This window comes from Micropterus salmoides, unplaced genomic scaffold (genome assembly GCF_014851395.1).
Source record: "Micropterus salmoides isolate LMB-PRFRI ecotype aquatic unplaced genomic scaffold, ASM1485139v1 Ms_hic_scaffold_8, whole genome shotgun sequence".
NCBI classification, from domain to species: domain Eukaryota; kingdom Metazoa; phylum Chordata; class Actinopteri; order Centrarchiformes; family Centrarchidae; genus Micropterus; species Micropterus salmoides.
Genome location: NW_024044570.1, coordinates 17,262,821 through 17,283,537, shown reverse-complemented (window position 1 = coordinate 17,283,537; position 20,717 = coordinate 17,262,821). Strand labels below are relative to the sequence as shown.

Here is a 20,717-nt window from a genome sequence, read left to right as displayed (position 1 = left end):
GTTCTCAGGCCCCCGACCCACAAAGCTGGCAAGGTGCTTGACCTCGTTCTTGTCCGAAACTGTGCCACAGAGTGCCTAACAGTCACACCTCTACATGTGTCAGCCCACTATTTTATTCAGTTCACGGTATGCCTACAGGAAAAGCCCATTGTTCCAACACCGTTGGTCCGTTGGTCTCACACCTCCGCAACTTGTCTCCCGCTCACTTTGCCTCAGTGGTAGTTTCTGCTCTACCTTCCCTCAACACATTTTCCTCACTTGAGGTCAATGATGCGACACAATCTCTGTGCTCTACACTAAGCTCGTGCCTGGATAGCCTGTGTCCTCTATCCACCAAACCAGCTCGCCCAAACCAGTCCCACCCGTGGCTAACTGATACCATCCGTGACCTGTGTCTCTTCTACCATTTTTATCTAAAACTATTGAACGGGCAGTATTCAAACAGGTCTCAGAATTCCTCTCACAGAATGACCTCCTAGATCCATACCAGTCTGGTTTTAAGAGTGCCCACTCTACTGAAACGGCTCTTCTGTCTCTAACAGAAGCCCTAAGGTCAGCTAAAGCTGCAGCTCAATCCTCGGTTCTTATCCAATCCAGCTCGCCCAAACCAGTCCCACCCGTGGCTAACTGATACCATCCGTGGGCTCCGTAATGATCTCAGAGCTGCTGCAAGAAAATGGAGAAAAATCAAAGACCCTGCCGACCTTAAGGGCTACCAAATGCTCCTATCCTTCTCAGCAAGCATCAGTGCTGCCAAAACTGCCTTCTATAATAACAGAATTAGCAGTGCCACTGACTCAAGGAAATTATTTTCCACTTTTAAAGCGCTACTAAATCCTCCTCCACCTCCACCACCCACAAACTTGACTACTGATACCTTTGCTGCCTTCTTAATAGGCAAAGTGGCAGCTATAACTAGCTAATTCTCTGAAACATTCAAACTCAACCATTGTAGCACTCCTGCTACATCTTTTCCTCTGCCTTCCCAGGTCAGTGGTTCTTCACTCTCCTCATTTACTCCTCTCGCAGAGAGCGAAGTATCAGAACTCGTGACCCATAGCCGTCCAACTACATGCCCACTGGACCCGATTCCTACGAATCTCCTCCAAGCCATATCTCCTACCGTGGTCCCGACAATCACTCCTGTGATAAATACTTCTCTGGCTTCAGGAACCTTTCCAACCACTTTCAAAAGGGCTCGGGTTACACCCTTGCTCAAAAAGCCCTCACTTGACCCAACTCAAGTTGAGAACTATTGACCTGTGTCTCTTCTACCATTTTTATCTAAAACTATTGAACGTGCAGTATTCAAACAGGTCTCAGAATTCCTCTCACGGAATGACCTCCTAGATCCATACCAGTCTGGTTTTAAGAGTGCCCACTCTACTGAAACAGCTCTTCTGTCTGTAACAGAAGCCCTAATGTCAGCTAAAGCTGCAGCCCAATCCTCGGTTCTTATCCTGCTTGACCTATCAGCTGCCTTTGACACAGTCAACCACAGGATCCTGCTATCCGCTCTCTCAGCAATGGGCATCTCAAGTAAAGCACTCCTGTGGTTTGAATCCTACCTCTCGGGGCGTTCCTACAATGTTTTGTGGCAAGGACAATTATCCTCCTCCCACTGCCTCTCCACAGGGGTGCCCCAAGGCTCAGTGCTAGGGCCTCTTCTCTTCTTAATTTACACCACCTCACTGGGGCCGATCATTCGCTCACACAGCTTCTCTTACCACTTCTACCCAACTCTACCTATCCTTCCCGCCAGGCGATCCCACCGATCGCGTGGATCACGGACTATCTCTCGGACATATCTGCATGGATGAAGGCTTGCCACCTTCAACTAAACCTCTTTAAGACTGAACTCTTGGTCATTCCAGCCAAGCAATCTATCCACCATAACATCACACTACAAATTGACTCCTCAACCATCACTCCAACCAAGGTGGTGAGAAACTTGGGTGTCATGATTGATGACCAGCTGTCCTTTTCAGACCATGTTGCTGCTGTCTCTCGGTCATGCCGCTTTGCTCTATACAACATAAGGAAAATCAGGCCCTACCTCATTCAGTACGCCACCCAGCTTCTGGTACAGGCCATGGTTATCTCTCGCCTCGACTATTGCAATGCCCTCCTAGCAGGTCTTCCAGCTTGTGCGGTGAAACCCTTACAAATGGTTCAGAACGCAGCGGTTTTTGATCAGCCCAAAAGAACTCATGTCACTCCATTACTCAGTGACCTCCACTGGCTCACCGTGGCCTCCAGAATCAAATTCGAGTCACTAATGCTTGCATACAGAGTGACTACTAGGTCTGCACCCATCTACCTAAACCCCATAATACAAACTTACGTTCCTTCTTGGCCGCTACGCTCCTCCAACGAACGCCGCCTGGCTCTGCCATCCCTTCACACAAAGCAATCCAAGTCCCAGCTATTCTCATCTGTGCCACACGCCATCCGAGCAGGGGCGTCCCTCTCTACCTTCAAGCTCTTGAAAACTCTTGAAAACTCATCTCTTCCGAGAACACTTCCTCTTATAACACTCCTAACTCCTAACCTCTAACATGCACTTCCTGTGCTCTTCTTCTTCTATCCCCTACAATTATTTTGTATTTATTGCACTTTTTTGTTTTGATTGCACTTTTAGTTAACTCTTACTTCCTTCCCTAGGTATTTACCCCATTGATGTGATATGTACTATGAGCTCTTACTAGTATTTATTGCTGCTCTTACTAGTATGTATTGTCAGTTGTAGATCTGTATTTGATGCTCTGTTGATGCTTGTATGTTGTTCCTCAAATGTAAGTCGCTTTGGATAAAAGTGTCTGCCAAATGAGTAAATGTAAATGTAAATGGTTTGAGTAGGAAATCTCAAACAATCCAAATGAGATTAAACCACTGAATAAACAGCAACTATAGAGAAATCAGTGCATGACTTGTCCTACCATAGCTGTCACATCATGTGGCTAAAGTCACTGGACAGATTTGGATGTTTGGGACCCCAACTGCTGGCCTCTCTACTCAGCCAGAGCAACTGGCTGGTGTTATCGGCTGCTTCAGAAGCTGCCTTTGTAGCCTGCTGTAATCCCTGACCAAGAGTCCCTAACTCCCCAAACAAAGTAGTGGTGGATGAGGCAACAAATCCACAGCATCAAACAAGACATAGTGTATTCTGGTTTTCCAGCACTGCTGCTCGTCCTCATCAGTGCATCTGAGCTTGTTCCTTTTATGTCTCATCTGCTGTGAACTCATGGCGCAGCAGTGTCTGGTGAGTAAATAGTGTTGGACTGGAGCTGTAGGTTGGTGGCCTATGTGACTTGTTGTAATTCTCAGTAACCATTTTCCTATGTGTTTTTGCTCTGACATGATAACTGACTACTTTGCCTTTCCACTTCTGGCAGTTAAAGGGTCAGTGCATGCAAAGTACAAAATGCACAGTATTTCAACCAGGAGACACTCATTAAAGAAAGGCTTAAAGAAGTATTAAGATATTAATTTAGTTGATATCATGTGCACAATAAGAAACAATGAAGACACGTCAATGCCTGGAACTGGATAGATCTCTTTTGCAATAATATCTGAGGAAGCAGTGTTAAAGAGACGAGAAAAGAACGTAGCCCATCCAAAGCAACTGGCTCAGATAAAGTATTGTGGTATGGTCATGTTATACCTCCAAAAGGCATTCGATACTGTAAATCATGCCAGTCTACTAAATTAAAAGCATTGGGATTTGACAGCTTAGCCATAAAATGTATCAGCTCGTATCTGAGAGGGAGGTAACAAATGGTGGGTGTGGATGGGAATGCAAGCTGTACAATTGTTTGGGGCCCACTGTTTTTTTTTTGTTATATATTAATTATATGAAATCTGCTTGCTCATGTGACCTCTTTCTATATGCAGATGATTCTTCATTATTGGTATCGCACAAAGGTAAATCAGAGGTTGAAAAAGTCCTAAGCTGTAAATTACTAGATGGTTATCTGACAATAAGCTGTCACTCCATCTTGATAATACGGAGGCCATATTCAGTGGATAAAAGTTAAAGCTAAAGAAGGCCCTACATTTTAAGATTCTGTTAAAAGACACTGAAGTCACAGCCAAGGAATCTGTAAACTACTTATCAGGGGAGAGCATGGCTCAGGCGGAGCTCAACAAAGTTAACCTAAAAAAATCTGATTTCGGGCTAGAGTTTTCTAAAGTTTTTTTGATAGAAATCCATTAGAGACATAGGGGTATGGGCTCTTGTACAGTGTCATTTTGATTATGCCTGCCTTTCTTGGTATACAAGTGCACCTAGGATTCTTAAAAAGATTCTACAGACATCGCAAAATAAACTGGTGAGGTTGTTCCTTAAACTTCCATCTAGGACACATCTTCTTGCAGCTCATTTCATCAGCCTTAAATGTCTGAGGGTAGAAGAGAGAGTTTTGCTGTTTTCCAAAGTATTTGTGCAACTACTTCACCAAAATTAAGGAATGCAATAATTATACCACAAAAGGGGGTATAACTGATTTGGTTCCATTCAGGTTTAAGAGTTGTATGGGTAACGACACTTTCATGCTCTTCTTAATAGCATTGAGAAGAGCAACTCTGTAGCTTTAAGTCCTCATTGAAAAAAAATCTGTGTGAGGCAGTCTGCCCTCAAAAAATAGCAAGGTTTCTGTACTGTCCGGGGACACACACAAATGTTGCTGCTGAATCTCTTTTTTCTTTTATCTCTAGACATGTTAAGACACATATGAAAAATCTCTTCTTTAAATAATAATATCGGTCTGGTAAAGTCCCATTAAAGGTAAGAACAGAGAAACTTTCCCTGTTCTCTAGTTGAATGTGAAAACAGTCTTCTAGAGCCAAACTCTGCATGTAAGTGAGGTGCTGGTTAGAGTGAAATATCATTGTATAACATTCATCATTCTGCATAGTGAAGCACAAACATCCCAGTGAAGTAACAATAAGCAAAACACATATGTCAGTGAAGGCTGACTTTAACAAAATCAAAGTTAACAGTTTTAATATTGTGATTCTGGATACTGTCACACTATCCAAAACAGCCACATAATTATTATGGCTGATTAGTTACAGTGAGGTTGAAGTTAGGTGGGACTCCAACTGAAGTAATAATAAGAAAAACCCATTTTGGAGTGGAGGGGGACTTTAAGTGTCATTTTCCAATGTTTAGAGAACCACGAATGAAATTACATTCACCTCAAGTATATTGGGGTGGAGGGGAAATCTCAGAGACTGAAATCTCAAAACCTGGGTAAATAAAAACCAAACGATCATCGACCAGTAGAGAGGTAAATGAAAAAAATATTGAATATTATCATTTGATCAAATATAATAATCTCTTGTAAGACTGCTTGTACCCTGATTCCCACAAGTAATCAAAAAGATGACTCTAAAGTGAACTACAAAAGCTTTACTCTCATAACCACTTTATTAGTCTAGTGTTATATTGTTTAATATTTGTGAACATTTTTATTTAACCACCTTGGAGTTGGTTGGAGGGGCAGCTTGGTGGGTGGGTGGGGGTTGTGGGGTTTGTTTACAAAACAATAATAATATATATTCAAAGCTGAAGAAGCTTTAATGTTGATTCACTCTTTTCAGTTGTTACATATCAGTTTTGATGACATGATTTTTTTAAACCTTAAAGATGAAGTACTTCTAAGACTGTGCTCGGATATGAAGCAAAGGGAAAAAAATGTATGTTACATTACTGCAACACCTCCCATCAAGTCTAGCAGACCCTTTACATTCCCACAAGTCACATATAGTGAAAACAAAAGTGTTGAAAGTGTCGATCAAAGGTTCTAAACGCTGTTTTTGAACCCTTAATACAAAACAATATTAACAGCACTTGCAACTCCTCGTTTCATTGTGCATGTTTATAAGTTGTGAGCAGTTCATTAGAGTTATTTTAAGTTATTTAGGGTTAGGGTTTGTAGAGCAGAATTTAGTTCAGGGGGTCTCAACCCCCCCAGAAGAAGGAAATCCACTGGTGTAGATGTTTTATGGTCTACATGGGAGACCGGGATTGTAGTCAGTCCTGATGTACTCGAGTGCCCACAACCCAATTTTTCAAAAGCAACTTAGAATTCACTCAGTTCTTGTCCATGGGCTCGAGATAGGAAATGACCAATCTTTCCTCCCTGTCAGTCCTGGTTTATGGAGAAAAAGATGATTTTGGCAGCAAGATGCTTTTGGTAAACCAGGCACGACTCAGTGGCCTTGTGTCTGTCAGGACAATATGGAGAGCCTTCAGAGCAGATTGTAAAAATGGCAGCCAGTTCCAAGTTGATATCACATCTACATAGTGAGGTTAGGCTGACAGCTGACACATCTTTCACTAGGGAAGGTGATGTGATCAAACAGGTGAAACCATTCATTGGTGATTCTGATAAATGTTTTACACAGAGGTCAAACAGTCTGTCTACATATCCATTCTGTGATCTATCTGAAAGAATAGATAAGAAAGTTTAATGAATAAGTATGTTGTGCTGATTTTAAAGCTGCAAGGTGCAAGTTGACAGAATGGCTTTGTTTATTAAGCTGTTGGAGATTTGTTATTTTTGTATAAATAGTAAGCAGGGCACTGGTGGAAAAAGAAAAGAAAGTTTGGGACCGGTGAGCATAAGTCTGAGCTCCTGTAAAAGTCAGACCTCTTGTGCAATATAAAAATAATCAGCAGCAGCTTCTTTTAATCCTCTCAACAGCCACAGAGAGTGTCAACAATAATAAAATGTACCAAATGTACAAAGGGAAGTATTAAGGATGTAGATGAACAGCAGAAAATTTACAGAACGTGTCACTGGATTTGTGGGAGGCTGATGATAACGTGGAATAAAGAATATGGTGAAATTATTTAAAAGGGCTGTTTTCAAACGAGAATACTGGTTCGTGACCAGTCTGTTAGAGAAGAAAATCCTGGAGGTGTAGAGTAATGTTGGAGCATAGTTTTTTAGCTTTATTTATACTGCTTGATTTTATCATTGTTAAGGTCAGTGGTAAACCCATAAAGGAACAAAAATTCAAATTCTAAATGACCAAATTTGGACACTAACAGTATGAAAAAAGTTAATGCAAAACGTAACTGGTAATTAAAGGTATGAGTATAAAATTGTATAAAAAGGAAATAGTCAAGTAAATAACAAGTAGCAAGTAATGTTCTTTTAGATTATGTGTGCCGTCAGCATGGTAATAGCACATATTGCCAGCAGAGGGCGTGCTGTCCCAATTACAGCCACGCTGTCCGGAAGACGAATGTAAATATTTTTGTGACGTTTCATCTCCCTGATCATTCACGTCCACCCATTAAGGAGAATATCAGACCCTCCAGCTCATGGTTGCGCTGCTGTGTGTCTTACTCAGTCACTAACCTGTCTGACCTGCCTTTTTTTGATAGCAGAGCTCTTTTTCTTCGGCTTTCCGTCCAAACCGCTGTAGGTCGTGTGTTTCTACAACAGCTTGGTTTTTTTTGTGTATGTGCAAGATGCAGAAGAGAAGGAAGCCAGAGCCGATCCAACTCAACCCGATCCCAGATGGAAACACGATCAACGGCACTGGAGCCACAGAGTGAGTGTCAACATTTATCTGCTACTGATATCCCGACTGGTGAATGAGAAATGTTGATGACGGCTGTCAGATGCGTTATGTATGCCAGATTTATGTTCAATATGCTATAAAAGCTCATGACAACTCTGCAATATATAGATAACTCTTTACAGTATATGTAAACTTATTTCTTAGGTCTTTCTATGAGGTGTGTGTGTGTGTGTGTGTGTGTGTGTGTGTGAGTGTGTGTGTTTGTGTTTGTGTCGAATAATTGATTATCTAAGTTCCCAGAGCTCTAGATGAAACCTTCAAATCGTTAATTATGTGTGATGCACCTACATTTTCATTATTGATTAACCATTTGCTGTTTTTTTTTTCGATTAATCATATAGACTGTACAATGTAGGGAAATAGTTAAAGAAAAATACCCCTTAGCTCTTAAAACAGTATTTTCTGTCAGACTAATTGTCCAAAACATAAAGATAGTCATTTTACAATAATATGAATTGTATTGTATTTTATGCTTGATAAATTACCGAAATGATCATATCATAATAGTTGACTAGTGGACTAATCGATTAATGATGCAATTGTTTCAGCCCTCATAAGCAACTAAAATCCAACCAACAAATCGTCATTTTTAGCAACTGGCGCCAGTCGATTTTTTGGCATTTTTGCTTAATAAATACCAGCGGTTAATTGTACTGGTTTACACTAAATATTGCAGCTGCTAAAATGTTCATGATACCAGTTAATTATTATTTTTACTTTCAGTTACAAAATCGAAAGATCATTGGAAATAGACCTGTTTCACAGCCCACATGTTGGCATGTCATAACAGGAAAATCATGGGTGTAATTAATTAAACATTATACAAAAAAAAGAAATAAATAACATTATACATGGCTGCATTCCATTTAGGTGAGCTGGCACGGCTTATTGGGACATACAGTATGATGGAACCATAGACTGTATAAAAGAAGTGGATGTATCCACCATGATGTCACCCATTGTTTGTGGACTACAGTTTTGAAGCCTCGAGTTCGGCATTTTGGCCATTGCCATCTTGGTTTTTTGGAACTAGAAGTGACCATATTTGGACGAGGGGGTGGAGCTAGCTAGCTTGGTTAGTAAGGTGCATATTAATGGAGATGTTACTTTTGGCTAGCAAAAAACAGACTTTAAAAAAAAAGCACTTACTGGGGAAAAAAAGAACAGCCGACTCCATAGAATGTTTTTTAGTAGAACCGACCACTGAACAAGAAATTACTAGGCGACCAGAAGTGTTACAATTAACTTTCATGAACTGAAAACACACTGTGAAGGGTCAATGTTCTTCTGCTGTGCTCCATTTACCTTGGAAGTTGGAGCTCAGGACTCAGATTGACATCTGTTTTAAAAACAAGGAAACCTGCGTTTCATGCAACCCTTGTTGTTAGCAACATAAACTTAGCCAGTTTTAGCAGCTCCATTCGATTAACAACACATTACGCTGTATTTCACACCTAACAGGATCGTAGCAACATACCAATAGGCAACAGTAAGACAGTATTGTGTATACAGCTTACTAAATTGGAAAGACAAAAGGGCTAAAAAAAAAACTTGAATACCACAGCTTTTACTACAGTCGATGCTCTTTGCAGCCATCTTGCTTTCTGAACTCAGGGTCCTCTGAGTTTGTCTGACTTGATGAAGAAGTATTCTGACATTGAGGGACTTTCCATTTGTCACTTCCGGTCTTGGAACTCGGAAAATAATGCGGAAAATTAGTTCGGACCAATAACATATGCTCTGAAGCACACCCTGATTTGTCATCTATTTTACTCTAAATGGAAACTTAATTAACTAATTGAACATTATGTTGTATTGAAGAAGAGTTGAAACCAGCGATTGAAGCCATTAACTCAATGGAAAGTGTTTATGGAGGTAATAAATCAAGTGAGAAGTAGGGTCATTTTGGCATAGACTCCAATGCAATCAGACTTTTATTTTGCAACTAGTGGACTCGCCCCTGCTGGCCATTTGAAAGACTGCAAGTATAGGGCACTTCCACAATGGTTTCAGACCCAGAGGTTGCTGCTTGGATGGAACTGAGCCATCGTTAACAAAATTTGTTTCACCTGTGCTTTTCCTGCTATGACAAGTCAAAATGTTTGCAAAGGTCTATAATGTGCAGCTCTCAGGTCATCTCCTCATGGTGTCATGGATGATGACACCATGGATGTCACTCGAACTGCCCACTTTGTGTGGACAGTGATTAGTCAGAGATTGATCTTTGTGAGGAGGCAGCCTGTAGAATGATATCTCTGTATGTTGAAGAGGTTTTGCGTAGGCCAGTTCCCACCAGCTTTTGACAAAACACAGTAATGGAGATATTAAATTGTTGTGACACCATGCTCTCATAGTTCTCAGTTCACAGAAAGAAGCCCAGTAAGTCCTGCAACAAGCTGGATCAGTTGAGAATTACATAACATGTCATTCTTTGTGATTGCTGGTTTTCTGATTTGTTGTAGAGGTGGAATATTTCATTGTTTCGTTAGATCATATATCTGAAGGCCATCTGGGTCTTTTGCAATGAATTACTTAAAAAGCAATTAACTCAAATCAAATCCTGCTTTAAATCTAAATATAATTCCGCAGCAAATGTTTAGGTGTCACTATTTACAGGTCAGCATTTTAGTACAAATTGCAACCAACAATTATTTTCAATAAATCTATGAAAGTATTTTCTTGATTGATCGATTATTTGTTCGGCCTATGAAATGTCAGAACAGTGAAACATTTTCATTCATAAAGCTAGGTGACATCTCCCAATTGCTACAGTCAAAAACACAAAGTGTGTTGTTATTTAAGCAAATTCTCACATTTACATGAGGTGGGAACCATTAACATTTTTGCTTTTTTAAAAAGAATAAAATTACTTGCCAACTAATTTTCTGTGGATCCACAAGTCAGTTAATCAACTAATTGTTTGAGCTCTACAAATTCAGTGGAAGATACTAATTGACATTAGCTAACATTGGTCAGAAAATATCATAACAGTACCATAAATCTGATGAAAACATGATTTTGTAACATTTCATTTTAAATTGGAAATTGAAGAGAGACATTTCAATATAATGAATAGACTTAGTCCTGTATACAATATTAGCTGATGTTAGTGATGTTTATGTTGGATGATCAGCGCGCTAGTAGTGTTAGAGTGGTTGTGCCTTGGCTTTGCTCTGTAGAAGTTTTTGATGATGGCATAATGTTTGGCTGGAGCTGAGCAGCACATTCCTACTGCTGAGGCCGAGGAGCAACGTGACTTGACACAAAACGGCAACAATCAGGAATCAGATATTTGTGTGTGTGTGTGTGTGTGTGTGTGTGTATCCAGTAATACTGTTGTATTGTGCACTGTGACACACTGTTGACAGAAAGCCTGGTGTTACTCAGACCTCGTTTCCATAAAAAAACGTTTTAAGATTTATCTAGGTCCCCACTTTCAGCCGTCTGAGGCTCTGATGGGAAAGCAAATCCTGTTTCAGACCAGTGATGGTTAATGACTGGTCTGCAGGCCCTCACACGTTGCACACATTTAGTTTCTTAACACTGCATAAAACTAAAACTCCTCCACGCCTACTTCAAAAAGGAAAGGGGATAAAATCTGGTATAGGTACCCAGTTACAATATTACAAGTTAAATTGTATCTATTAATAAATGTGTATATTGACATGGGTAGCAAATACATTTTCTATTTTCTAGGATGAATACACTCTGAAAATGCTGGAGCCAAATCCATTAACCTTTATTCAATATATTATTGGGTGAGAGGTTTATGTCTAGACTCTAGACCAATTATTGATCCTCCATTTAAATTCCTGCGTTTTTGAGAAATTCCAGACCAATGTGTTCTGAAGTACCTTCTTCATCATGTCACTTTCAGTGTCTAGACCTATCATCATAAATCTTCGTTAAAGCCCAAACGAAAAACAAATAATATTTATGTCTGATTTATAATTTGTTGTAAGAGGTGACCAATGGGCATCTGAACTTGTAGGTATTATGGATGAGCAGGCCAATGAATGGCCACTTCCATAGTAGAGTATAAATGTTAAGCATGGAAGATTTATTTTGTATTTTTTTAATGTTTGCTTTTGCAGATACAAGCTAGATGAATACCATTCAGACAGCCTATGGCTGATCTGCAGCTACTCAGGAATATATATAGGAAGCTGATTTGGATATGTTTTGAGCTTTAGGATTGCTGGACACTGCTTTCATATCTCAACCAGAAATTGACTATTTCCTAATATTAGCTCTGCAAGGGCAATAAGGAACCAAAAGGTGGAAGGTTGATTTGTTTTTAGAGAGTTGGAACTTTGCCAAACATTTGCAAACCAGTGAGGAGGTATTAATTTAAAGAGACAGGTGCCTTTGCTTCACATGTGGGATAATAGGATGGGTGTGTATGTTTGGGGCCACCATAGTAAAGAGGAGAAGAAGAGGGTTCTTACAATGTCAAAGCAGGCGGTATCTTTTTCTGGGAGCACTTTCTGCTGTTCTGTGTGTCAGTTTGTGACTTTAATGGTAACAAAATCAACAATTTAGGGATCTACAGGCTGTAGCTGTTGACAGGTGTTTGTTATTCTATAATACCCTCAAAGCCAACAAAATTGTATAAAACAGTGTTACGGAATTGTTACTAGGTTACCATGTAGCAAACTAAGACCCTACACAGCCATGGCTCATCCCCACAGCTGTTTCGTAATTTGGCTAATTATACCTCTTCTCAGCTTACACCTCTATCATTCTTATAGGTACACCTACTGTAATGACCTTATGTTATCAGCATAGCTAAACCCAAAAGGCCCTTTTTCAGCAGAGATTTTGATTTGTCATAGTAGGAAAAGCAGAGGTTATACTAATAACATTAACAATGTCTCTGTTCTATTCGAGTGTCCCAGTAAGTCATGACAGTCATGAAACTGAAGCAACTAAATGGAATTCAGCCATCATTCAAATCATTTACACCTGGGATTTTACTACAGTGACATGTCAAATGTATTCTGTGAAAGAGTCCTGTACTGTATAATGATGTTAGATAGGAATAATTGTGTCTAGCCTCATAATACAATATTCTAACTGAATAGAGAGAAAAGAACATGCTCATGTTTAAAAACAGACAGTTATAAATTAGCACATTATTTTGTATAATTTGGACCTGCACACAGGAGGATCTGATGCATATTATGTGCAGATGAGCTTAATGCAATCAATGAGCCTCTTATTAAAACCAGACCAATCCACTCTGCTGAGAAGGAATTGCCATTCCACCCCACAAAATGCTTTCTCAGTGTGAAATGGCCGGCAGCCATGGGAGAAGTGTACTGAGTGGCCCACATGATGCCAGCCAAGCATGTACTATTATCAGAGGAGATCTAAGAACAAATAAACAACAACACGTTCTGGATGGACCTGCTCAGTCATTTTACTATTTGCTGAACTCTTTGATAAGCTCTTCCTATTGCATATATCCAAACTTATATGCCTGTGTTCTTTAGGGAATGTTTTTAGCTTTATCAATCAGAAAAGTGCTATTGTCCATTCCTTTGTGTTTGTTTTTAGAACATATTGTAACAATTTTATTATATTTATATATATATATATTTATATTAATTTTCATATTGACACATATGATTTGAACACAAATCCAATAATAAAGCTGTGTGTGTGTGTGTGTGTGTGTGTGTGTGTGTGTGTGTGTGTGTGTGTGTGTGTGTGTGTGTGTGTGTGTGTGTGTGTGAGAAAAGGAAATCAATGATTTACTCATATGGCAGCCATAGTTTGTGGTGCTAATTCTTCATTGGTGAGATACCGTACACTGTATCATGTTTCACCACAATGTGGTACTTGTTTGCTATAATCAAAGATATGCACCCAGTTCTAAAAGCATTCATTTCCCTTCACTTTAAGCACTGTTTTCTTGCAGAATAAAAGCATGCCTTCCTCATGAAATCATCAGACAATACGATTACATATACTATAACATATGATCATCTATTTTCCTTGGATCCCGAATAACTGACAATCACTAAATGAAACATTGATAGTCGTGCTTCTAATTTATATGCATGACTAGCTGACAACCTCAACATTTTTTCTAATAGCAATGCAGCCTTCTTTCCTACACTTTATGGCAAGCTGCAGCAATATTGTGTCTTTTGCATTCACAATCTACTGGATGTCCTTGGACATTGTGAGAATGGGGTACAAAAGGCCGGCATCGTGCTCACTTCCTCCTGCTCCTAGAGCGAAGGGGGCTGAAGTGTACAGCTACTGTGGTCCCTCCCACATATTGTTTGGAGTGTGTTTCAGGCTGCTCCTCTTCTCAGTATCTCCAGCCTCTTCTACCCCCAGCTCTTGTCGACAAAACACCCACGCTGCCCACAGCCGACTCAAACTCAGCGCCTCGTCTCCATGGATATGTAGGCCTCCCGTCAAAAATAAAACCACTTAACCCTCTCTTTGCTGTGTGGTGAAGCAACGGAGAGGAGTGCATACTGCCCTGCTCTCCACTGAGTCATGATCAAGTACAAAGATTTAAAAGAACATAATTACCACAGAGCTTGAAGAACATTGTCTTATTATCAGATATGCATATTATAATGTACATATGAAAGACTAGCACTTAAATTAAAGATCTTCTTTTTTGTTAGCAGCAGACGATCGAGCACTTTACAGTAGGTTGTACACTTGCAGGCATATGAAATGCCTTAGTTTTATTCTGTTGCAGCACAATGCTTTTAGTTTTGCATTAACAAACATTCAAAAATGCTAATATGTGCCTTGTTTCTAATAGTCTATAGGAACAGACATCTACACTCTTTGTTTTGTTTTTTAATAACATAAAATCAGTTCACAGGCATGAATTTAACTTGTTACACCGCTAATCACCTGTAAAGCCTATCTATACCTGGTCTACTCATCCTGCTGTCTCGGCTTGCTTGACCCAACCTCCGTTTCCCTTCCCTTCATCCGTTCACCTTCCCACCTCATCCCTCCCTCTGTTCATCCATACCCACATCCCTTCATCCCCCCCTCTCCTATTGCCTTCTATTGAATCCAGTGCACATCTCTCCCATGTCTCATCTAGGTACCGTCTGGGGGCCCATATTAATTTCAGGTGAAAACATGTCCGAGACGAAACTCCCGCACTTAGTCTTCTTCTACCAGCCTAACAGATGACATCCTTCTTCCACCATCACCCGTACCCATCCAGTCCTCACACATCTATAGGCTACAATCTGAATTTCCATTAAACCTTTAAATAACATATTGTTGTGATGTGGTCCTTGCTAGTGAAAAGCTCTTTCACATCTAATCAGTTGAATTAACATGACTCATTACCTTCTTATCAAGTCCATGATAAAAGCTGTACGTACAGTGTTTTGCAACAGTATAGTTGGAGGGGAAGGAGAGGCCAAAGAGAAGCAAGTCGGAAGAGTTCACTCCATAATTGATTTCTCAAGGAAATGCATCGCCATGACAACAGCATTGGGGGAGCGTCAGTGCTAAGAGGAATGCTGAGCTACCTCACATTAGGAACACTGAAAAATACCCTGCGACCTTTTCTATCTACCTGCTACCTCTTTACTTGGTTGCTATTGTTGCCAGAGGGGGGTGCGGTAGTAGTTGTGGCAAACCAAGCTCTGTCTTTTCTCCAAGGTTTCAGTAATATAATAGATACAGACAGATGTAACAGACAGTAGATTTGGACACACCGTGGACTGCCTTATGTCTCCTGGGGGGAGAGCCAGTACTTCCCGTTAAGAACATATGCATGAATGAACATCAAAGGTTCTGTCTGAATGGACTCAAGGACTTTTTATTTAGAGAAAAATACATTAATAATATATGAATATTTCTCTATGTCTTTCTTTATCTCCTTTCTAAGAACAAACTTAGAGGCGCTGCAGAAGAAACTAGAAGAGCTTGAGTTGGATGAGCAGCAGCGGAAACGCCTGGAGGCCTTTCTGACACAGAAGCAGAAAGTGGGAGAGCTGAAGGACGATGACTTTGAGAAGATCTGTGAGCTGGGTGCCGGCAACGGAGGAGTCGTCTTCAAGGTCTCCCACCGACCCTCTGGTCTGATTATGGCGAGGAAGGTAAGCTGATGGCTGGTTCTAGGTACGGCTTTAATTAAGACACTGGGGGAAAAAATATATTTTTGCCAGTTCAGCCAAAACTATATCTAGTAGTGTTGTCTTATGTTCTTGTGTGTGTGACCAGATTGTATCTCCATGTTCTGTGAGATCTGAGAACATAAATGAAGCCTGAAGTCTTCTGTGTTACAGCTGATCCACCTGGAGATCAAACCAGCCATTAGGAACCAGATCATCAGGGAGCTTCAGGTGCTACATGAGTGTAACTCCCCCTACATTGTGGGCTTCTATGGAGCTTTCTACAGTGATGGAGAAATCAGCATCTGCATGGAGCATATGGTACTTATCTCTAATATTTTTACTGCCAGTGTATTTACACAGCATTCACTTTGAGTGCTGCTTTACATGCTATGCTGAAAGTGTATGGCTTTTTGTTTCTTCAATGTATATCTCATTGGTATTGAAAGAAACTAATTTTGCTTTAAATGTGTTGAATTCTACAAATTATATTTAGAATTTAAAAGAGCCCTTTTAGTATATTCTCTCCATATTTTCCATCCCCGCTGGATATAGGATGGAGGCTCCCTGGATCAGTCACTGAAGAAGGCAGGCAAGATCCCAGAACAGATCCTTGGCAAAGTCAGCATCGCTGTGGGTAGCTCCAACACCTCTCCTACCCGTTTCATGCTCTGGTCGTCACATTACAGATATATTTGTTTTGTTTGCTATATTTGTATTTTTTTTATCACCAGTACATTCTTTCTTTTGCACTACCAAATAATCCAAATCCTTACTACTCTGATATGCAATATTTGTCTTTACAGGTGATTAAAGGGCTCTCCTACCTGAGGGAGAAACACAAGATCATGCACAGAGGTCAATCCCTTTTTCATTTACTATATACTGTACATACTGCATTCATATTATACAGTACTGTGCAAGAAATGTAAGTAAGAATCCTTTAGATTATTTTTATCAATTAACAAAATGCAAAGTGAGTTAAGACAAGAAAAATCTAAATGAGATCAATATTTGGTGTGACAATCGGAAGACGTCCAGCAGTGGCATCAGCTGAGAACAGGCACAAAACAGTGGGGCCCTGGTACACCCATCTGATCTGAGAACTCATTAGTGGCCTTCATGAAAGACTTGTGGCCAAAAAGCCATACCTTCAACAAGGCCAAGCAACTCAACCATGCATGAAAACACAGGAACTCGGGGCATTTCTGCAAACGGCGTTGGGGATTTGGTCAGAATTAATGGTCTCCTCAATGCAGAGACGTAAAGGCAGATACTTCTCATCATACAGTACCATCAGGGAAGCATCTGATTGGCCGCCAAATTTATTCTGCAGCATGACAATGACCCCAATTGATTTGATTTGGATTGGTCATTCACTTTACATTTTGTTAATTGATAATCTATCAACATGTATATTTTTGAAAGCATTCTTACTTTACAGCATTTTTTCCACACCTGCCTAAAACCAAAGTCCTCTATAAAACGTCTTTACTAAAACTCATTGTACTGTATATAAATAAAAAGGTTTTACCAACTTTTAAATGACCTCTAAATAAACAAATACCAGTCCTTAGGTATGCTATACTAAATAACAATGCTTTAGATATCTTTACCTTACAGTAATTCCTTATTTAAGATGCATAGACTATATCTTGTTGTACACATGAATGATGAAAGGAAATGTTAAAACCGACAAGCAGCACAACATGCACCAAGCCTTTGCAGCAGTTTGTTCTGCGGTGCTTTCTGTTCCCTGTTGAACAATTGCCCACCATGTCCTGCTAAATTCTGCATGTCCCTCCTTCAGATGTGAAGCCCTCTAACATCCTAGTGAATTCCCGCGGTGAGATCAAGCTGTGTGACTTTGGAGTGAGTGGACAGCTCATAGACTCCATGGCCAACTCCTTTGTGGGCACTCGCTCTTACATGTCTGTGAGTTCAAATGGACACGCTCCTCATTTCTTGCTGCTCTCATTCACACATTAGGCTTTAGGATTCCTGAAACAATTGAAGTAAGTCTCAGATGCATAAGACTACAAAAGTCCACAGTTTAGAATTGATTCCCAATTCAGATGACTTAGTCAACTGGGACTGGCTTTATACAAAGGCTTCATGCCGAGGAGGCCATATATTTTTTCAGCAATAGCTACATAAAAAGTAGTAACCCCCATGTAAACAAATGTGAGGTGGATGGATAATCTCGTGGTCACTAACACAGATTTTGACATATTTGAGAAATAGGCCTTTTGTATACATAGAGAAAGTCTTAGATCTTTGAGTTCAGCTCATGATCTATCCATCCATCAATCGTCACCACTTATCCTTATCCACTAATCCCATCTAACATCAGGAGAAAGGCGGGGTACACCCTGGACAGGTCGTCAGTCAGCTCAAAACAAAAGTGTTGCGTTTATAATTTTGTTCAGTGTATGTTGCTTTATCAAAAACAAATGAAATTGATAATATCCCCAACTTAGTAATTTTATTAACACAATAGCCATTGATGTGACAAATGTAAATTCATTTTTTGTTTTTAGCATGCATGCATCATTTGACTAAATCTGGTTACTCAGTATTCATTAAATTTTACTCTCTCCATTGTCTGTCTGAAGCCAAGAGACTTTCACTCTCATTGCTGTGTACACTGCACGGGAACATGTGCCTAAACAAGTGTGATCCATTTAGATTTTGCACGTACATGTCACTGTTAATCATGAATGTCAGATTTGCTTTGTCATGTTGTTACTTGTTATGCTGCTGTATTTCATCTGCAATGTTCCACTTATACAAACTCAGTAATGGTAGGTAAAGTACAACTCCATTTCCACAAAAGTTGGCACGCTGTGTAAAATGTATTTAAAACCATAATGGGATGATTTGCAAAACATTAAAATCCCATAGTTAATAGAAAATAGCACAAAGACAACTTATCAAATGTTGAAACTGAAAATGTTTTAAGAAAATGATATGCCCATTTTGAATTTGATGCCAGCAACATGTTTCAAAGAAGTTGGGGCAGGGTCATGTTTACTGCTCTGTTGCACCACCTCTTCTTTTAACAACACTCGAACAGTCTTGGAAGTAGAATGTTTTTCCATTCTTGCTTGAGGCATTTTAAGTGGGTGACAAGTCGGGACTACAGGCAAGTCAGTTTAGCACCCAGACTTTTTCTACGGAGCCATGATGTTGTAATACGTGCAGAATGTGGTATTGCATCGTCTTGCTGAAATAAGCAAGGCCCTCCCTGAAATCATCTACTTGTATGCATATGTTGTTCCGCATTAAAGTGTCCTTTACAAATGTGCAGGTTGCCTGTGCCATGTGAACTAGCGCACCCCCATTGACCAAATTAATCGTGACATGTTTTCTTTTAGCATTTCACAACTTTTCCAGTGTTTTGTTGCCACTGTCCCAACTTTTTGAAACGTGTTGCGGACATCAAATTCGAAATGTGCATATTATTTTTCCAAAACAGAAGTGTCTGTTTCAACATTTGATAAATTGTCTTTGTGCCATTTGAAATTAAATATGGGGTTCCAATGTTTTGCACATCACCACACATTTTTCCTTTACATTTCACATAGCGTGCCAACTTTTTTGGAAACATTAGTGATATAACTGCATGTGTGTTGTACAGCCGGAGCGTTTACAGGGCACCCATTACTCTGTTCAGTCGGACATCTGGAGTATGGGTCTGTCCCTGGTTGAAATGGCCATTGGACGCTTCCCTATCCCACCACCAGATGCTAAGGAACTGGAACAGATTTTTGGTTTTCCAGTGGAAGGGGAGGCAGCCTCCAGTGAGTCCTCCCCAAAGCCACGGCCCCCTGGGCGACCAGGCAGCTGTAAGTTTGAGACGACACTGCATTGTCCTGTGTTTCTGCAGTGGCTTTTTTTTTTTTTTTAAATGACAGCAACTTTGAGTGAAACATTTTTACCACATTAGATTACAACATCAGTTGACATCTATTGGTAGTTTTGAATTATGAATAGTGCAGAGGACATATTGAATCGTGAGAGGCTGACATCCTTTTTATTTTATCCCTCCCTCCAGCATACGGATCTGACAGCAGACCGCCGATGGCTATTTTTGAGCTGCTTGATTACATTGTCAATGAGGTGAGTGCGCCCAGTATGACTACGTCCTGGTGTACATTGTTGTAATCCCTTTGATGGACTTGATGTTAGATTTGATCCATTCAGTGCTGACTGGACCTTTTTAAATTTTCAGCCTCCGCCAAAGCTACCTGGGATATTTAGCTCAGAATTTCAAGACTTTGTCAATAAATGGTATGTAAGAGAAATATTTAATCTATTTACTGGAATCAAACACCAATGGGGAAAAATCCACATCTGCCCATCACACTTTATGCCACCTAGTGGTGTAAAAATGCTTAAGACAGTTTGTGTTTCCATTCCAGTTTGGTCAAGAATCCTGCAGACAGAGCAGACCTGAAACAGCTGATGGTGAGCAAGTATATTTAGCAGTTCTCATTTCCTAATTGTAGCTTCAGCTCTTTAGCCATCTTATACACCTTTCCTTTTCTTCAGGTACATTCTTTTATCAAACAGTCTGAGGCAGAGCAGGTTGACTTTGCTGGCTGGTTGTGCAGTACCATTGGACTCAATCAGCCCGTGACACCAACCCACGGTACAGCAATGTGAGACCGGTCTACGTCAAGCCGAAGTTTCTCTAATGACTGGATTTGTATTATGGGTAAAATGTATGTTTATACAGAGAATTAAATGACAAATGTTGTGCAATTACTAGTTGTATTTTAGTGTACAAACCTACATGCCAAGGGAAATTAACTGAGTTGAACAATTTTTGGGCTACAGGCCTGCCAGAGAAGCCATCTTTTTCTAAATATAAAATTATTTAATCATTACAAATGCTGCTCAACCTGTGTGCTTGATAATCCTTTTACCTTGTGTCCTTAGCGCCAGCAGATTAAAATCTTTGTGAAATAAAGTCTTGTGAAGAAAATTCTGAATGAACGG

General features: G+C 40.0%; 2 protein-coding genes across 3 annotated transcripts; both read left to right on the top strand.

Annotated features, from left to right (window-relative positions):
- Positions 1-1,472: 1,472 nt before the first annotated feature.
- On the top strand, positions 1,473-4,725 carry LOC119893791 (the record flags this gene model as incomplete). Its single annotated transcript, XM_038706125.1, has 3 exons — positions 1,473-1,589; positions 1,763-2,284; positions 4,717-4,725. Coding segments are annotated over 3 exons (648 nt in total), but the record flags the coding sequence as incomplete, so codon positions are not given.
- A 2,568-nt stretch (positions 4,726-7,293) lies between these two features.
- Positions 7,294-20,710, top strand: map2k1 (mitogen-activated protein kinase kinase 1). Of its 2 annotated transcripts, none has more exons than XM_038705887.1 (11): positions 7,294-7,569; positions 15,488-15,698; positions 15,888-16,034; positions 16,269-16,346; positions 16,520-16,571; positions 17,524-17,648; positions 19,390-19,561; positions 19,771-19,835; positions 19,948-20,006; positions 20,138-20,183; positions 20,268-20,710. In XM_038705887.1, the coding sequence occupies exons 1-11, from the start codon at positions 7,478-7,480 to the stop codon at positions 20,379-20,381; spliced, it is 1,161 nt and encodes a 386-aa protein (XP_038561815.1). In that variant the 5' UTR covers positions 7,294-7,477; the 3' UTR covers positions 20,382-20,710. The 2 variants fall into 2 exon arrangements, with proteins under 2 accessions (XP_038561815.1, XP_038561813.1); XM_038705885.1 differs by having other exon boundaries at positions 7,295-7,569; positions 19,354-19,561.
- Positions 20,711-20,717: the final 7 nt, after the last annotated feature.